General features: G+C 47.0%; 6 protein-coding genes across 6 annotated transcripts; 3 read left to right on the top strand and 3 right to left on the bottom strand.

The window, feature by feature from the left end:
* Positions 1 to 1,267: 1,267 nt before the first annotated feature.
* PtA15_11A31 (uncharacterized protein) lies at positions 1,268 to 2,215 on the bottom strand (the record flags this gene model as incomplete). Its single annotated transcript, XM_053161216.1, has 1 exon — positions 1,268 to 2,215. One exon carries the CDS (start codon positions 2,213 to 2,215, stop codon positions 1,268 to 1,270), a length of 948 nt encoding a protein of 315 aa, XP_053024899.1.
* Positions 2,216 to 2,796: 581 nt separating this feature from the next.
* Positions 2,797 to 4,696, top strand: PtA15_11A30 (uncharacterized protein; the record flags this gene model as incomplete). The annotated part of the gene is made up of 3 exons (XM_053161205.1): positions 2,797 to 3,667; positions 3,787 to 4,185; positions 4,308 to 4,696. The coding sequence occupies 3 exons, from the start codon at positions 2,797 to 2,799 to the stop codon at positions 4,694 to 4,696; spliced, it is 1,659 nt and encodes a 552-aa protein (XP_053024898.1).
* Positions 4,697 to 6,493: 1,797 nt separating this feature from the next.
* Positions 6,494 to 9,003, top strand: PtA15_11A29 (uncharacterized protein; the record flags this gene model as incomplete). The annotated part of the gene is made up of 4 exons (XM_053161193.1): positions 6,494 to 6,667; positions 7,886 to 8,041; positions 8,129 to 8,522; positions 8,591 to 9,003. The coding sequence occupies 4 exons, from the start codon at positions 6,494 to 6,496 to the stop codon at positions 9,001 to 9,003; spliced, it is 1,137 nt and encodes a 378-aa protein (XP_053024897.1).
* A 1,251-nt stretch (positions 9,004 to 10,254) lies between these two features.
* PtA15_11A28 (uncharacterized protein) lies at positions 10,255 to 11,532 on the bottom strand (the record flags this gene model as incomplete). Its single annotated transcript, XM_053161182.1, has 5 exons — positions 10,255 to 10,288; positions 10,437 to 10,602; positions 10,678 to 10,784; positions 10,849 to 10,965; positions 11,033 to 11,532. 5 exons carry the CDS (start codon positions 11,530 to 11,532, stop codon positions 10,255 to 10,257), a joined length of 924 nt encoding a protein of 307 aa, XP_053024896.1.
* Positions 11,533 to 13,973: 2,441 nt separating this feature from the next.
* On the bottom strand, positions 13,974 to 15,981 carry PtA15_11A27 (uncharacterized protein; the record flags this gene model as incomplete). Its single annotated transcript, XM_053161171.1, has 11 exons — positions 13,974 to 14,520; positions 14,587 to 14,641; positions 14,719 to 14,746; positions 14,816 to 14,848; positions 14,940 to 15,040; positions 15,103 to 15,253; positions 15,327 to 15,354; positions 15,432 to 15,542; positions 15,643 to 15,775; positions 15,844 to 15,876; positions 15,948 to 15,981. 11 exons carry the CDS (start codon positions 15,979 to 15,981, stop codon positions 13,974 to 13,976), a joined length of 1,254 nt encoding a protein of 417 aa, XP_053024895.1.
* A 1,244-nt stretch (positions 15,982 to 17,225) lies between these two features.
* PtA15_11A26 (uncharacterized protein) lies at positions 17,226 to 18,347 on the top strand (the record flags this gene model as incomplete). Its single annotated transcript, XM_053161160.1, has 7 exons — positions 17,226 to 17,327; positions 17,462 to 17,572; positions 17,684 to 17,716; positions 17,807 to 17,863; positions 17,970 to 17,999; positions 18,100 to 18,156; positions 18,258 to 18,347. The coding sequence occupies 7 exons, from the start codon at positions 17,226 to 17,228 to the stop codon at positions 18,345 to 18,347; spliced, it is 480 nt and encodes a 159-aa protein (XP_053024894.1).
* Positions 18,348 to 18,817: the final 470 nt, after the last annotated feature.

Below are 18,817 nucleotides of genomic sequence, written 5' to 3'. Positions count from 1 at the left end.
ACCAGTGTAGCTAGAAGATTATTACTCTTGGCATCACCGCGCCTGACAAGATCACTGCCAGCATATTTGGCTGGGTTCAAGTCGTCCTAGTTTGACTGGGATGCACTGAACCAATTTAAAATGGGTTGATGTCAACCAATGAAATATAAGCCCAAGGGGGGTACCTTGGATTTAGATTTCATCAGTTGAGATCAACCAAGTTTTACTTGGTTGAGTGCATCCCAGTTTAACTGGGATAACCTCAACCCAGCCAATTTTGCTGGTAGTGAGCAAGCCGTTCAGCACACCTGACATTCTGGCACTGCAATGTCCCCATTTTGACTGCAGATTGTCCACCCGCCAAGCTACACCTTTATTGGTTCACTTTTTTTTCACTTATTATCATTCTTCTCATCTTCCATGCTTGCTTTCTGTCTACCTTTCTCTGAAAAAAAAATAAGCTTGTAAGAAAAAGTTGCTTTTTTTGATTGTTTTTTTTTAAAAAATGGAACTTTGTTTTTTATTTTCATTTTCTCATATTCATCTTTTGAAGCCTATTTGAACCATCTCACCAAAAAGAATGATTTGAAGTTGAGATCCTAGCGTCCAAAACAGTGTGGTGAATACAATTGTCCACCCACTGTACAGTAACCAAATAACATAAAATCTCTTATCTGGAATTGATTGCACAAAAGTGCCACACAATCTTGAGCTTGAAGGAGAAAATTGACTTGAATATCTAAATGTCAATTCTGACTGCACAGTGCAATGCGGCTTTCTTCCAAATCTCACCCTATGACTGATGAATCCAGAGATTTGTATGTCTGAACGAGCATTAGGACAGTTCCCCTTGGTAAAAATGATTCCTGTATGTGTACTTGAAGGGGCAATGCAGTACCAGTCATCAACTATCTCGGCTTCGAAGTTGGTGGTTCAAGTCCCATATACACACTTTCTTTCACAGGTTCAGTTAATAGGGCATGATAAGTTATTGTCTTACTTGTACTAATAAATAATGGGCCTTTCTTTTGAGCCTGTTGGAATTACAAACAGTAGTATTACATGCAGAGGTTTTGATTTTTTTTGTTAGATTTTGGTTACAAGGGCGTTGAGTTAAGCTATATTGTTTAATAGTCCTTGATGTTGATTTGGTAATGGTCACCTAGGTATTAGTCTGTCTGAGGTTCATGTGGCTGGATTGATGGTATCGGAAAGATTGCGAGGGTGAGTCGTGCTGTGACCGCAGGTAGACGAGCAATTTAACGAGCGTGTCGGAAAATTGGACAAGTTAATGAAACTCAGGATTGGCTTGTGGAGGGGCCAAGCTAGATCCAAGACGCTGGAGAGTAGTTCCGGTGGAGGTGATAAATTCATTTGTACGTTCGAGGAGGACAGCCGACGCCGAGGCTCGACGTTGAGCGAGGATTGATTCGCGCTTCATGACCCGATCAACCAGGTTTTGGGTTCGTTGGGCGAGCTGGGTGGTGGATTTGGACAGGACTTGCTGGGCGGCGGCGGTAGCTGGGAGGGTCGACTTGCGATGACGAGCAAGGTTGTCTAAAGCTCGGCGAAGATCTGCGATGGGGTCTTTGATCCGGCTGCGTAGGTCGGTGAGATCAGAGATGGTGGCTGCCACGGCGGCCCGTCCGATGAGAGCCTTTTCCAAGGCCTGCGAGCGCACCTTCAACTCCTCGGCAGCTATCGAAAAATGGCTCGGAGGGGGTGGTCGATGGGGCCGGAAGATGTTGATTAGGAATGCACATGGTCGAACGGCCACAGCAATGAAGCACAGTCGGGTTGCAAACCGATCGACAAGAGGTTCTCCTGGTCGCATGGCTGATTGGACTGCTCGAAGGAATCCTACGGCCAGGAAGGGGGACGCGAGAAGCATGATGACAGCTGCTGTCTTGATGATCCTTAGCTGGACGAGGGCCCAATTGGCGGTAGGGGGTATTTCCGATTGGGTCGGGAAGGCTGGTACGGCTGAGGCCCGAAGCAATCCTGATGGGCATCTCATGAACTGTATCAGATGATGCAGCGTGAAGCCAAGTAGGAGGAGACGCTGCCAATCGGCAACCGAGCCATGGATAGTCGATCCTAGCACTGGCAAGAGGAGGGTTGCCAGGGGGAGGTACTCGGCGCCAGGGTAGGGATCAGGACTCTTGAGAAGCAGATGGCCGATCGCATGCTGTGCTGATGGGGAGCTGGACACGCCAGCCGGCAATTCGGGTATCATCGTTTCGGCAGCGGATGGCGAGCTGTCGGGTGCTGATCGAGCTCAATATCGGATGAGGCTCGCCGAGCACGAAGCATCCGCAGTCCCCGGATCACCACGGGTATTTCGATCTTGCAGCCTTTCAACGCCCCCGCTCCCCGTGACGCTGGAGTCGAGCCCCGGAGGCCACTCCGGACGCCGGAGCCACGCATTTCGCGTCCCGGCCGGCCTTCGCGCGAGGGCACTTCGCGCCAGCCCAGGCTACCAGGGCCCTCCGAGACGAGGGACTTGTGATAAGTCAGGCCGGCCGGCATGAGCTGACACGACTGGTGTTGAGTTTCAATGGCGCTGGTGCCAAGCCCAAGACAGCTTATGTAGGCTGTCTCTGTGTCTGCAGGTGGTCTTTTCCCATCCTTCCCGAAACGCGAAGACTGAGGAAGAGTTCAGATCACGCTTGGAAACATGTTTCTACTCCTCACGAGACTCGAGACTCCGCTATGCTTCATCTCCCCGAAGTCGGATCCTGATGGATCCCGCTGCCGTTCAGTAATAATCGCCTCCGTGCCCATCGTCCCTTCGATCTCTGTCTGCCAGTCATCAACATGCGTCTTACTACATCCGGACATCTTCGGTTGTACTACCTGGCCAGTCAATGTCTAATCTTGCAAGCCGCCCTTTTCGACAGCACCAAGCATGACCCAGTACCCAATGTTGAAGAAATTGGACAAGCTTTTCAGTCTCCCCAAATGACCATCTCCTCGCGGTCCGATGGCACAAGGAGCAGTCAGGTCCAATCTAATGGGCCAAAAATTACGAACCAGGATGGCAGTCTCGCTGATGTCGATCGGAACTTGCCCCATAGCCCTGGCGAGGCACGCAGATCACGTCCAGGCCCTGGGGGTCGATCCAAGTTGCTCGAAAAGTGGCCAGACAGGGTCCAGAAATTCAAGTCATACTTCAAAAGAGTCAAGTCGGAGTATAGGAGCCTGATCCGGTCAGCCAAGGATTTCCTAAACCTATTCGAGCGGTACAAAGATGTAGCAATCTTCTCGGAGATAGATCATCTGAAAGAGATCATTGGAGAGGCGCATGATTACTATAAACTCCTAGGCACTACGAAACAGAAGGAATTTTGGAATTTGTTCGAGAAAGAAGGAAAATCTGAACGCGGCGCGCTTTTTCCCCGGCTGGCGAAGACTTCTACCTTCGGCCGAAAAGGAAAAGACGATCTTGCCCAGGCTATACTCGACAACGAGCCCAAAGTTCGTACTTCTAGGGCGATGGCGGCCTTTGCCCTCGAAACCCTTGCTAGCATCGAAAAAGGTAAAGCTAAATACGACGAAGCCCTAGCGAGCTCGACCAAGTTGGTCGAAGATTTTGTTCGGACGTTCGCAAACAATCGAAAAGTCTCCGACGTATCCCAAAGGATTAGGCATTGGAAATCGAAGCATCCATCAGAAATTCCATCCTCATGTGCGTGATCCACTTCGCCTTTGGACCTTGAAAAGTAAAGAAAATACGTAATGAGGAAAAGTCTGCCCATGAAATCTGAACCAACTTTGTTTTCCACACTGGGCCCTGTTTGATCCCAGTGCAACATCCATACCAGGTGGTCTTTGCCGATCTCTTTGGCCCAGGTGATATAGCCAAGCCTGAGAAGGATGATTCTGAGGGTTTTCGGAGGTTCCAAAAGCTTTGGCAAGTTACCAACAAACAAATGCTCGCGATTTGGGAGGTATCCACTCAGGCCAAGAAAATGCTCGCCGATCTCTACACGGCAGAGGAGATTAACGCTCAGCGTGGTTCGTCACTCTGGAGATTTTTAAGGCCAGCAGCTAAATACAAGCAAGAAATTGAGCAATCGCATAAACTACAGAGAGAAATCCATGATAAATTATCCGATGTCTTCGAAAACCCGAAAGAATTAAAGAAGAAAATGGCAGACATAGCTGCTGCAAAGACTACTGATGAAGAATGGGCTGATAAATGCTGTGAGATTCTGCTCAATATCTGACATTTACTTTCTGATCTTTCGCCCGGAAAACTATGGAATACGAAGTTATCACAAAGACTGATACAACGCTCTCTCCAACCTATAACATATTCGATGCAGTTAACAATGTCCACTACCATTTGCTGCCATTCATCGATCCTCTGCGTGCTTGTCGGAGACACGAAGACTATCCGGACATAACACCTTTGCTTAATGACTTCGGCATCTCCTCCTCTATCAGAGCCATGAAGAGATTGATGGAATTGAGCGAGGCACTGGTTCCACATCTGAGGGTACTATACAAGCAGCAGATGATTGCGCGGGACTTCCGGACAGAGCTCGAGGCTCGCTTGAACGGTGCAAGTCAATACCGGCTATGGAATCATCTAAAAAAAATCGTCGAAATTGATAAATCCTCAACTCCCAAGCGTCAATCATTGCACAGGTTCTTGCTAGATGCCGCAAAGAGCTATATCTTGAGTTTTATTAACAAATTCAGGCGAAAGTGATTGAGCTCGAAAGTCCAACTGTTCAAGAAGAAACAATAAATAAAACATTCCACAACGAAACTCATGGACCACATTCAAAACTACAGTGCCAGCCTGCCATCTGTGCCAAGGACAATACGCAAGAAGAAACACGTCAATCCAACCAGAGGGATTGGAAATCTTTAAAACCTGTCCAATGATAATGCTGAAGAAACCTACTCGTTATATAGTTTGCCAATCCCCCTGTATCATAGCACCAACAAAATCAATAGTTCTTACAACTTTGGCGTCACAATTTCTCTCCCTCTTCCATTTGATTTTGATGAACAAAAATTATTCTCTTCATTGATATTTATTTCATTCAGTTTCTACCTATTGTTAAACTCCCAACACCAGCTTACCAACTCAACACAAAGAACATGGAAAGAAAACCTCATTTTTCTCTTGCTTTTTTTGGTGATAGGCATTATTGCTTGAGAGTGAGTACTGGGGGTTGTAGCCGGGTAGGGGGGCTAGCTAGTAGCACCCGCCGACGGGGCCTATTACCTGCGGTCAAACAGGTTCATGTCACATGGAGTGATGGCAAGAAATGACACCCATGGCTTGGATTACATTCTTTGCAGTGTGTACCCACTTCCACCAAATGGATACCATCAATCCTTGGCCTGTGCGGGGGTATATTTCCTGGCGAACTTAGCACAAGTCCCTCGCCTGCCGGGGGGCAGGGGCGCGAAGCGCCTCGCACGAAGTGCGATCTCCCGTCTCTGTGAGACCTGCGGACCCTGCGGGGCTCTCACAGTGAGGCTTTCTTAAGTTCGATTTCCTGGTGGACATTTTGGCTAAGTCTGCGGGTTGACCCGACTTCAGTATGAAACATGACGTCCAGACAGAAGATTTACGGAGAACAATCAGGGATAGCCACCTCCTCAGCATTCAAGTTGTTTCAAAGCAGATTATTTTACGCCCTTCGTGATCAAGGCCCGCATCGACTCCGGTACGACCAGTAAACACGGAGCTTCGGACAACAGACCCGACGAAATACAGCAGCAAAAGGCCGGTCCAAGCCCCCAAACACGAGCCGGCCTTTTCGTCTCAGCGACCCCAGCATCAACAGGAACCTGAGACACTTTGGATGTCTTTGATTTTATGAACCAGGCGTGCAGTTGATAGACAAAACAGTCAATTAGACTGGCAAACAAGGCCTTGTGGCTATACAGCCTGAACCCCTTCAATCCGTCATGCTGGCTTAGATCAATGGTAGATCGTCTCCCTCCTACTTCCAGTACACTGAGCATAGAGGAGAAGGCTGCGGGTTCGAGTCCCGTGGTCAGTGCATCTTTTGACGCCTGCTCCGGGCAATGATTTGACCGTTCGAATCTCTCTACTGTTTGGTCAAGCGGTTTCACCTGTTCGAATCTTGTGGTCATTCATTTTACATATTTGGGTGGATGTTTCTCAATGAATCATTTTGAACTCGAGTTGATGAAGGCTAGATTCTTCAGACTTCCCAAATCCTTACCTCCCCTCCTTTTCCCCCACTCACCCTACCGCTTATTTTCATTGTTCATGTGCGCCTAGTTTTGAGAGTGCTCCTGCCGATCGGGCATGAGATTGTAGGACAAGAGCGGATGTCGAAGTGTCCGAGCTGGGATTTCGGGTTGTGGTACATAGACCAGAAGAGACAACATTGACGGGTGTGTCATGTGATGGTGACTTGGTTTCTGTTCCGACAATTCTGTGGCTGGGTGATACATACTCAGCCTTATCTTTGGTTCTCCCCAGTCGGGGCATGCTTTCACATACGCAGGATTTCCCTCAATGGTCCGCGAAATCTTGAGCATTGCAGCACGAGAGTATCTACACACGCAGTCGTCCGAGTGCTTCGTGCCCTCCGAGAGCCTCCGAGGCTCCGAGCCTTCCGAGTCAGTGCGTAATCATGGCGTCGAATCTATCCGGACGATCCCTAGGAGAAGCTTGAAAGGGTCTGAGTTTGTGAGCTGGAGTGACTTGAAGTTGCAGGGACTTGGGTGTATGTATGCACATTCTTACCAGTGGGAAGCCAAAGTCTGGCTTGAGAAGACCGCGGGCCAGGTGTCAGCTGCGCAGTCACAGCCCTGTCGCGAGCACCCCCTGGGCTGCATATAATGCCCAAGCGGTGTTTGCCTGAACTCCGCTGCCCATGTCTTCCTCTCCGCTCTCCTTGCCAGCTTAATTCATTCGTATTACGAATTATTTAATAGTAACATTATCACCACACTCACACGACCAACATGCGATCCTCATTCGCACATCTACTCGAATTCTTGCTCTTCGTCCTGCCCCTCATCAACGCCCACGAGCTGCATCCAACCTCGCCCTCCTGCCGGCCGATCCAGAAGCGTCAGTTGGTCTCATCTGGCGAAGGGGGCGCGACAAATGGCCCATCGAGCACCCCTCAGTTGAGTATCCTCTCTCAGAGCTCAGAGTGAAGCCAATCCACAACACTCATCTCAGCCCTCTGCTCTTCAACTCAGATCCGCTGGATATACCTGTGATCCCAACTCGTGCAAACTGCCTAGCTGTCAATGTGCCTCGACCTCCCCTCCGGGTGGCTTAAATCCCAAGGACGTGCCCCAATTCATCATCTTCACCGGTAGGTTGCCACTCGACTTTACATTCCACCCTTCAGCCGGACCGCTCTATCTTTTCTTCTGTTTAATTGATATGTCCGATACGTTTTTTTTTTTTTGGTAGCTGATGACGCTATTCAGTCATACACGATCAACTCGGTTAACCAGTTCCTCGCCCAGAGGAAAAATCCCAATGGATGTGCTCCTAAAGTCAGTCCGCTATCTTACAACTAACCATTATCATCAGTCTGACTAAGTTCTTCCTCCATCCTTTCATGATTCCAGATGACCTACTTTGTTTCCTTGAACTACACCAACTATTCGATGGTCACAGATTGGTATGTTGCCGGGAATGAGATTGCGGATCACACAGTTCGTAACACCATCCTTAAAAAAGATCATCCGATCAGTTGAACACATTAAACTTATCTTCTGCTGCAACCTACCAATTCAGATGACTCATGTCGGCAGTGCTCCTGTGAACGAGATCGATGGAAACATTATTGCTCTCAACTCACTTTCTGGGATCCCGATTTCAGCTATCCAGGGCTTTCGTGCTCCCTACCTCAACTATACCATTGATACCATGAAGCATCTCAAGGATGCCGGCTTTACTTACGACTCATCCACCAGTTCTAGCAGTCCCGCCAATGACACCCTCACTGATGCGTATTGGCCATACACGCTCGACAACGGGTTTGCTAACGACTGTCTCACTGTTCCTGGGCTGTGTCAAGGAAAAGTCAAATTACCTGGCGTGAGTATTTCCTTTGCTTGCCCTCGTTCTAGTGTAAGCTGTCCACAAGAACACAGACCAAAACGCATATTCTTCTCTTGTTCACAGATGTGGGAAATTCCCATGTATGGTATCTTTGATGAAAAGCAAGCCGGTGGCGTGCACTTGATGGACCCATGGCTCGATGACCCTGACCCAAACAAGGTACTCGAATGGATGAAATCTACCTTCCTGGCCCATTATAACGGCAACCGCCAACCATTTGGACTGTACACCCACCCCATCCATCTTGCTACCGGCTACCCGGGTGTTACCGATCCGAAGGCCCAGATCAACATGGTCAATCAGTTCCTCGACTGGGCCCAACAGATGCAGGGTGTTTGGATTATCAGCAATGCGCAACTTCTCGAATGGGTCAAGCATCCTGTCCCTATGAGCAATCTCAACTCGGTGTCCGCATTAGGCTGCTCGACCCCATCTGTCGCTGAGAAGATCTGCAACGGTCCGTCTACTCCTCTTTCCACAGGTGGATGATTATTTCACTAATTTTGACATGATAATGGCTACCAGGCATGCCCGATAACGAGAAGGGCCTGCTTCAGAATTGTCCCTTCAGTGATTTCCCCTTCACCACGTGTTATGGATGTCCTTCGGTGCCACCAACGCCCAGCAACCCGTTACCGCCTCAAACTGGTAGCAACCTTCGACACCGATTGCCCGCCAACTGTTCGACCCCGTTCTGGGACCCGATCGGCAACAAGTGTCTCTGCACCTCAAGTGCCTGTCAATTCAGCGACATGACGCGACCCATTGGCCCCAACGGAGCCAACTTAACTGGCGGCGGCACTGGGGGCATGTCTGATGGCTCGGGAAAAACCATCTACACCCCCTTCAAAAAGAACTCAGCTGAGGCTCGGCTCAATGTCAACCGCGCCGTCACCCCTGCTCTCGTGATTGCTGCCCTGTCGTTCTTGTTACTTTGATTGCTGAGATGAAGTCATTACATCCCACTTTGCTTCCTTTCCTCCCAACGGCATTTCAATGACGTCTTTTCCATCTCCTATCTTTCTTTTTATCCATCTTGTGACACATTGATTTCATGTCAATCTACTGGTTGACTATTCCAAGGGTGTTTTTTTATTCTCGTCATCTTGGCTAAAAGCAACAGCTGCCTTCATTCTTTTTTCGTATCGCTTCTGTTTTGGTAGGATTGTTGGGGAGGATTTTTGTTTCTTTTGTTGGTGAACAGGGACTCGTACGCCGCTTTATTATTCTGTATCATCAATTGGATCCCCCTCCGTCCATTCAACTTTCTTTTTTTCTGAATCACTGCTCGCCTGCGTCCTTTTTTCATTTCTCCCTTGTTGTTTGAGGGGTATGGATGACTTGTCTGAACCAGATGTTTGTTTATCAGTCAGGTGGAAAATCATATTCACGTATTGGATGCATTCACCTCTAGCTTTGGTAAAAGCAATTTGCTGTGTGTTACTCGTGTCATGTTTTGCGGATGAGGCCATTGCACATGACCTGAATTTATGAAAGTCTTGAACACTTCTGTGGGATTGACCCTGAAATATGAAGCTCAAACCAGCAGTTTCGGATCCTGGTTAACATCACAAAAATCCCTTTTGAAAGAGAAGACCATTATTGACATTTATCATTTCCGGGCCAGAAGCAAACCATACTTGTGCAGGCCTGGGCGCGTTGCGAAGCAGCTCCTGGCTCTGACTAAGAAGCTCTGTTAAGCTGGAGGCAGAAACAAACTGCAATCTCAACTTGCAACACAGGATTGTTACTAACCAAGTCCATCGCGGCCGCATCAGGAAAAATTACCGCAAGGTGCTTTGTGAAGTTATAGATTTTAATCACAGCTAGCCATCACAGACGGAGAATCCAAACAGAACCAATCCTTACATGAGAAATTGAGCTTAACTATTGATTGTCTCAACGATCTTAGTGCTCATATGCGTTGCAATGTTTACGTATGATTTTGTAAAAGAAACCATGTGATAACAAACAAGAGTTTCTGGCCTTGGAAGGAAACTCCAAAAATGCAGGGTGATAGCGCCCAAAGCGATTTTGATCGGAGGTTCAATACAAATAAAATTCAAGAATTATGGGTCCCCTCATTTGACATTTGACATGACTTGATTGTGATTGCGTGAATAAAAATCAAGTCTTGTCTTTTCCTTTTCGAGACACTAGCTATAAGGTCCAAGGGAAACGCTCCCCATTCACCAAGCATGATGTCCTCCAGAAACGATTATGCTGAAAAAGTCAAACATTTCATTCACCATATGTCACGCAGAAGTGCAAGAACGAGAAATAAATGTACGATTTCGTCAGTGTGAAGCTGTACGCCATGGGTTGAGGAATCAAGTTGTTGGACACAAGCGATCAAAACAAATCACTCAACTCCGATCCGGTGCAAAATGTGCTTGCATCACTGGCAAGCCAAGAGATGACTCCCCTAAGCTCGTGTGGACTTCCTATCCGACCAAGTGGATTCATGCTGGACCATTTTTTTTCCAATTCTGGATTCCTGTCCAGATATTCAGCCGTCATAGCTGTGCGGATATGACCTAAGTTGGATTCAAATTTCATCATTTCAATCTGGTGGTCAGGGTGTAGATAATGTTAACTTGCGCTTAACTTACCAGGAGAAAGCGTGTTAACCCTGATCCCATGTGAGCCGAGCTCACATGCCATGCTACGTCCTATCTGTAGTACTGCCGACTTGGAAGCATTGTACGCTATCCAGGCACTGCAGAGGATCTCGTCAAAATCAGTTACAATCATCTTTGAAGACACAAAAAAAGAAACTCAACTGGTCTCTGTTCGTGATAGATCCGGACATTGAAGCAATGAGGATAACCGATCCCGGGGTACCAAGAGCAGTCATCTCTGCCGCTGCTTTGGTTGCCGTGTTGAAAACACCTGTCGAGCTACCATAATTTACGATTATTAGGATGTCAACTTTCCACAAAATCATCAAGCAAAACATAAGCTTACTTGACGGCCATTACTTTCTGAAACTCCTCAGACGTGATATCAATGCAGCTTTTTTCAGCGTGGAGAATTCCAGCAGCAGCAATGCAGATGTCGAGGCGTCCATCGATGGCCACAATCTCTTGGCATACTTTTTCCAAGGCGGTCTCATCTGTCACGTCGACTCTTCTGTAAACCAACCTTTCTTTTCCCGGATCCTCGCCAGCTTTTGAAGCTGTTTCCTGGTAAAGCGCTTTGGCGTAAACAGCGCACGCTTCGAATTCGATCGAAGGTGAGTCAACGATATCGAGTGCCCATATCTTGGCCCCAAGTTCTGCAAGCGCAAGAGCACTTTCCAGGCCTAAGCCACCGTTGGCACCGGTTACCAAACCGACACGGCCATCTAGCCGGAACTCGTCAAAGACCGTGCGGAAATCGCTTAGATCCTGATTTCCGCAAGCGTGAGCTAAAGCAGCAGCGACACCAGCGTTTCGAGTTAATTTGGATGCTGCAGTAGGGGTCATTCTGAATTTATAATTATTCGAAAAACATATATTAGAATTAGAAAAATCTAGGATAAAAAATTATTGAGGTAAACGCCTAAGCCTTACTTTCTAGCGACCGTTCTCACAATGCTATTCGTCCAAGAGGGTTCAATTCAGATACGTAAGAGCAGTAAATTTGAGCCGTTTACCCGATGATTCAGTTAACACTCGAAAATGGAAAGCAACGATGAAGTTTTAAAGCCGCGAGAGAAGCGAGACTCTGCAATGGTCAAAGTGGTGCACGCTCAATCTATCAGGCTAGATTGACAGTGAGGTAACCTGTTGCTACTTGTCACCAGCTAAGACACTCGGGTTCATCAAAGGCCTTCGGTCACCCCATGTCAAATGTTGGCAAACCGAGATTTGGTCGACAAACGACGGCTGATTCGGTATCAGTGTCAGGCAAACCCGACGCCGATATCAGGTATGGATATGTCAGGATATATCACTCTTGGAAGTTCTCAGGACCCAATCTTCCAGCAGAACGGTTCTACAGCCACGTGAAGAAGCTGAGAACTAAGAATAGATGCACTCTCCAGAGCAGGGTTATCCATTATCAGTTGTCAACGACAACACCCGAGTGTATATCGACGGATCTATCCCTTCATCATGTCAGTCCTGGCGTGGTGATATAATTTCGGAATCGGGGTTTAGTGAGGATCTTGCGGGCCTGTCAGTTATGCACATCGATGCTATCATGGAACGAGTCAGCTCAGACTGATGGCTAAATCTTGCCCAGAAATCCCGGGTAGGATGGACGGATCAGTAGCATATTGACGTCACATGATTGTCTGACATTCCAAACTTCTGGATTATGACGATGCTCTATTGGGAAAAGTGAGGCATTAATGACCACGATCAATGTTGCCATCGGTGCCAGTAGCGGGAAGTTTTGGCTGCAAGAAGATGACGCAGTGGTACAATGTTGCAGGCAAGAAGGGCACACTGTGCACATCAGTTTCGGTAAAATTGTAGCGATAAACCGACATGAATAAATGTGCCAGGCGGGCTTACCAAGTTGACACGGCAATGCTCTCTCTGGAATTTGCTCCTGAGAAGTTCACAGGGCTTCCATCACATGATCCCTACGCCTCCCTATGTACGCCAAATGCGCCAGTAAGTGAAAATTGGCCCGCGACTGTCCCAGGTAAAGAGGAGGGCAAGGGTCTCTGACTCTCTTCATAGAATTCGCGGAGGCTGTACATATACCTCGTTCCTGCAGGATCATCCGACATAATGTGAAAGGGGCATGATGCTACATACTTATTAGCAGTTCCATACCCTGGTCATATGTGTATGTGTATCTCGAGGCCCTGGTTCTGCCGAAGTAGTTTGTTAAACTTTATATGCTGGCCGGTGGTATAGACCTGAACGGTAACAATTACTTCACCGCAGGGTCTCGAGCTCAACAAAGCCTCTCAGTGAGGTGCTTGAAAGGAGCAGCCCCATAGGGTCTCTGTCTCATGATGGGAGGTAACACTCCACGTGAAGCGTTTCGCGTCGTGCCCCTCCGGCAGGCGAGGGTCGTATTTGGCAGGGCCCATGCCTGCCAGAGAGCTTAGGCTCGGGCTTCGCGCGGGCGCCTGCCCACCACCGCAGATTTGGCGGTTCAGAATGAGCCTTTGGCATCAAGATGTCCATGAGTGAGAGGCCCGTGGGGACTGTGCCATGGTCCGCGCAATTCTACAGGGGCAGGCCACTAGTGCGGTTGACAGCAGGGAATAGGGAAAGGAAGCGACTCTAATCTCACAAAATCCTAGACCAACAAACAAGTCTCAGCTCAGCGCTTATGACTGATCAAAGCAGTTGAAAAGCTGTCACATTAGATCGAGAAGTAAATCACATAACATGAATCGCTTGTGAATGCAGATAGATCAGATCTTCGGATCAGCATGCGAGCCTAGACGAGCGTTCGCTGCTGCAACATGATGATGAAAATGAGGACATGCACTCCAAGGTTCAAAATGAAGGAAATCAACGTGCGAAAAATGAAAATAGAATAGTGGTATGTTTCTGCAAAAAGGAGCAGAGAGCCTTTCTGATCTCTATGAATCATAGTCGGATTCAAACTCAGACATATTTATCTGCGCAACAATAATTATTCAGGGGTTTTTCAAGAATTGAGAAACAAATGCAGGAAAACAAAGATCAAGAAATGTGAAATTTTGAAGTCTGCTAATTTGCCTGAGTAAATATCACGAACGAGCTGGCAATTGATACAACCTAGAGACGCTTAGGGACATTGTGAAGTTTAAAACATTGAGTACAGTCACAGATGCTAAAAAATTGAAAATACAGGCAAAGATGGTACAGAAATCAGAAATTTGGTTGGAAATGGATTGGTGTTTGGAGATATCACTTTTGAGTGACTGAGGAGGTTAAATTATGTGGATGGAGTATACAAGCTTGAGTGTGCCTACTCAGCACAGGTTATCAGGTCGTTGATGGGCAAGGTATGGAGACCAAATCGGAATTTCTTTGCAATCATCGGATGGTTTGTGATCATGCAACGTCGTGTTTGAGCCTTCGGCGTACGCAGCTGGGGGATTGTACCGCTTTCGAGATTGCCTTGGCGCGAGCGATGGTAAGTATGAATGTCGGGCACGGTCATCCTCATGGTGCAAGCCTTCGCCAGAAGACTTTCCTTGCTTTTCGGGGAAGTGGCTACTTCGAGGGCTTATTACGTCATGGTTGTAACTGAAATCTCGTCTGCTATCCGAGGTTGGCAGGTAAGCCTGGCTTGGGGCCTGATACTGCGAGCCGGGATATTTGTGAACAGGCATCATGCTGATAGGGTCAACAAACTTTTGAGAATGATTCGCCGTGTGCGACCTCCCATGGCTTGTCGTGGTCGGGGTCAAACTGTTGCGTCGCCGGACAACCTCAATTCCTGCATAGTCAGGGGAATCTTCAAGGTCTTCGGAGTCTTGTTTAGGGTTGAGCGCATAAAGGTCTACTGCTTTCAAGCTGTTGACAATGAGACCCGTCAGAATACTCGAGATTTTGGCCTTTGAGCTTGATTCGGCAGCTTACAAATAGTAGATCAGAGTTGCAACCACAGAGCCCACTGTAGGACCAACCCAATATACTGTGATTTGAAAGGTGAGGGAATTAGTACAGGCTGTTTCCTAAAAAATGTGGAGTAACGTGACAAAGAAAACATACCCCAATGATGAGGTTGAAATGAAGTGACCTGAATACCGACTGTAAGTTAGTGTGGTTTCCCTCAAGAAAGTCAATTGTTGGCGGAGAGCAAACTTACCACATCAGGACCGAAGGCTCGTGCCGAGTTCATCTTTGGAATAGAGGTATTGAGGAGTGAGTTAGTTGTTAGTTGACGAACGGTCGTGGATGTCAGAAAACTGCGAAGCGATTTTTCAACGCACAGCTGCTCCGGTGTAGACCACGCCAAACAAATGAGTGGCAAAAAGTACCAGACCAATTGCACATGGGGCAAACGGAGTGGAACGATGTTTTTCGACGGCGACTGTTTTGGGAGAAGGGATAAGTTAGAATCGTCTTAACGATGGCACTACCTTTGACACTTACTGAACAACACGGTAAGAGTTAAAGCGGCGGTGAGGAAGGCCTCAATTACAACACCCTGGGCGGGTGATATTTGAGGATGGAGGGAGCAGTTGACTGCCAGTTTGCCAGGAAGAGAGTTGATCAATCCTGAAGCTGCGATGGCACCTAGTATCTGCAGAGGTTAATAAAGAGAAAATGTCAGGTGGTCGCATTGTTGAATGCAGGGTGATCAAGTAAAAACTGACCTCAGCGCCAACGTATAAGACAAATCTCCTGTGACGAAACAAACATGCAGCATGTGTTAAAATCCTTATTCGTGCTGAACTAGGATTAAATGAGCAGTGTCTTACAAAGGACTTAAGGCACCCGTGAGAAGAAGAGCAAGCGCAATGTTGGGATTGAAGACACTACCGGATACTCGAAAAAACGTCCAAGCCGTTGCAAGAAGGGCCAAACCCATACTGTGTCAAAGTCAATGAAAGTGATCAGTCATGCGACTGTATGGAAGGAGAAACTGTGCTTCCGCTATTATTTTTAAACGACGCGGCAAGAATCACTCACGATGTCGCAATGTAGATCAACTGTTGCATGCTGGCAGTTTTAACGACGGCATCTTGGGCTGATTGATGAGCTATGTTGGCAGTTGCTGCAGCTTGAATACCACCCAGGCCAAGGAGGAGAAACAGCAGTGTACCTGAAAAAATTGAAGATTGGTTAGTTGATCCGCCATGAGCTAAAATGTCGATGCATCAAACTGCGAACCCATGAATTCCACAAGTGCGGCCAACAGGTCGTCTGAATGCCAAAGAAGAAGAAAGAGGCAGGTTAGTATTACGGAGATGCCAACCGGCAGACCAAATACTCACACTTGAGCTGGCGTAGAAACTTTGTTGCGCCCATTTCGGCGTTCTAAAGACTAATTTTGGACTGGCTGCTGATCTAGTAGTGGAGACCTTCGCGTTCAATTAGGTGGTAAATGTGGGTCGAAGAAGTCGAAGGCTTGAAGTGATATGGGTGGTGGAAGATGATATAATATTTACTGTGTATTTACTTGGCTATTTACTGCAGGTACAATGAACTCTGCTGGAGAAACTTGGGATGAGGGTACTGGAGAAGTTGTTTTATGTGACAGGAGGTCGGGGAAGCAGGTCGGAGATGAGCGTCAGAAGCAACGGGACGCCAACAGCCTCCAAGCTATATGGGGAATGAAGCCGCAGCGTCGTAGTATCGAGTAACGTCAATACGTCAGTCATCCATGAGATAACAGCATAGGCAAAGGGATTGATGGGGTTACTCATTGAGACCCTTGCGGCGAATACAGCTTGCTGATAAAATGGTTGTTACGACAATGTGAAAGGCCGATGACCAACGAACTAGGCCTCCCTTCTGATTTGGCAGGCTGGCGCCCCTGGCGCGAAGCGCGAGCCTCCGAAAGGCTCGCGCTTCGTCTCTGTGAGACGGAGACCCTGCGGGACTCTCTCTCCTCCAGAGAGGCTGTCTTTCACTTTTGTCCGAGCAGTCAAACTGTCCGAGCAGTCTCCTGCGGAGGCGGGCGCTTCGCGCCTAGGAGGGACTTAAATAGCTAAGGCCCCGTTTGGAGCCAATATAAATATAGGTGATATAATCACTTGTGAATTCAATAAAAAATACAAAACTCAACATAAAGAATCCAATTGTTTTCAAAACAAAGCAATATAATGGTATTATGGTGCTGAAGATGGCTGAATCAGTTAAATCTGACTTCATAGTTGATGAGACCAGTACTGTAGGTTTCCTACAAAAAAAATTGGATTCTTTATGTTGAGTTTTGTAGTTTTCATTGAATTAACCAATGATTATATCACCTATATTTATATCGGCTCCAAACGAAGCCTAAGTTCGCCGAGCAGTTTATCGAACTGATTTTGTCCGGGACCCGGCACATTGCAGAACTTGTCGGACAAAATCTGCTAACCTGCTCGATGACTGCTCGCCGCCGCTCGGACAAGTTTTTTTTTTTTAGTTTATGCAGTGTGGATATTGGAGCCCCCCGAAGGAACACTCCCGGTCCCTCCCGGTGTTACCCCGACCTGTGAATGTGAAACTGCAGCGGCCATCCCATTTGGCTCCATGTGCGCCAAGCCGTTGAGCAGACCCGAGGAACGATGTCTTACTTTCTCCCACATTTGCCTTCCGGATGGCACGTCGACCAAGCTATCCTGGCCGAAGAAAATCGGGTTGTCATTATCAGGTTCGGTCATGATTGGGTGAGATATCTTCTCTTCGAAGTTGTATTCCTGCTCACTCTGGACTTTTCGATTAACTTGCTGCTCATCATCCACAACAACCCGTATCCGATGAAAATTTCGAAAAACTGTTACTTCCTCGCGCTGTCGGTTAGGATTCAGAGTGCATGAGGATGGATGAAACTCTCTACGGAATCTCAGAAAAAGTGAAGAATTTCGCGGTGATCTATCTGGTCGACATCACTAAAGTTCCAGATTTCACGAAGGTGGAGCACCTTATTTTTTCTCGAACATGTAATCATTGAAAAATCCCACTCGATTCTATGTCGGTCAAGCTGACAACGACGTTGCATCCTGCTTCTGACCGATTTTCTTAGATGTATGAATTATACGATCCTTGTACAGTTATGGTGAGTCAAACCAAACTGAATTGCCATGGTCGTAGTGGGATAACCGTGGTTCGGGATGGTGTGCTGAGCAAATTTCACACGAGCGTGCAGTTTTTTTACAGAAATAAGCACATCATGATTGATTTGGGAACAGGGAACAACAACAAGGTCAGTAATTCAAATTCCGTAGAGGGAGTCATCTATTCAGTCAGGGAAACGGAAGTAAAGCAGACCATCTCGCCTCATTTCAAAACCGAATCCTTTTCCGAATTAGATCAATTGGGCGATGGATGACAAACAAGAAGTAAGCAGAATTCACTTGTAACCAAATCATGCAGGCACACCCACCATTCAAACCCCCAAAAAACGACCTTCATTTTGCTCATATTGGATTCCCATAACAGTTGATTGACATCGTGGAGACGATTTATCGAGGGGCGAGTAAAGGCCGAGGTTTGGTAGTTAGTCCCAAGGGTAAATTATCACGTTGCATTCTCCACTTTCCCACATAGAACCTCCTTCATTTTTCAAGCTGACTTACAAATGTACTTCACATTTTCAGATTACTCAACTCGGTACAAGTATTGTCAGTTATGTTTCTCTTGCCCCTTCACTATTCCGCCGCAAATCGCTTGATGATTCTGTATTGTAATCAACTGTTTCTGACGCACAACAATCTTTTTGGCCAAAACAACTGCCACAACAACAGGAAAGAAGAAAGTTCATGTTTTTGTTGGTTGTGTTTTTGTTTGATTGTTTTTTGTCTCAATACCATTTTACTTTGCCATCATGAGGCTTCATACCATGTGCTCGCTTCAGGCTGGCCACCAACTTGTGGGTTTCATTTGGAAAGCTGGATGAGTCCAAAACTAAATACTTTGAAATAAGAAGTTCAGAAGCTTTACATCCAAAATGATGCGGCTTCGAAGTTCAACTAGACGTCCACCTGGGTGCATATTTGGAAGTTGTCGGCCAAAACTGGCAAAATTCCAAGAGATGTCTGTACAAATTTTCCACATTATTTTTATTGTTTTGGATGTGTATGTTCTTTTTTGTTCCACATACTAGATGCATAGAAATTTGAGGGTACAGAGAAATGTCCAGAAAAAATTCATCTGAAAT

The sequence above is a fragment of the Puccinia triticina genome, chromosome 11A (genome assembly GCF_026914185.1).
Source record: "Puccinia triticina chromosome 11A, complete sequence".
In the NCBI taxonomy this organism is placed as follows: domain Eukaryota; kingdom Fungi; phylum Basidiomycota; class Pucciniomycetes; order Pucciniales; family Pucciniaceae; genus Puccinia; species Puccinia triticina.
Note: the sequence above shows the minus strand (reverse complement) of the source record. Positions and strands in the feature narration are given on the sequence as shown.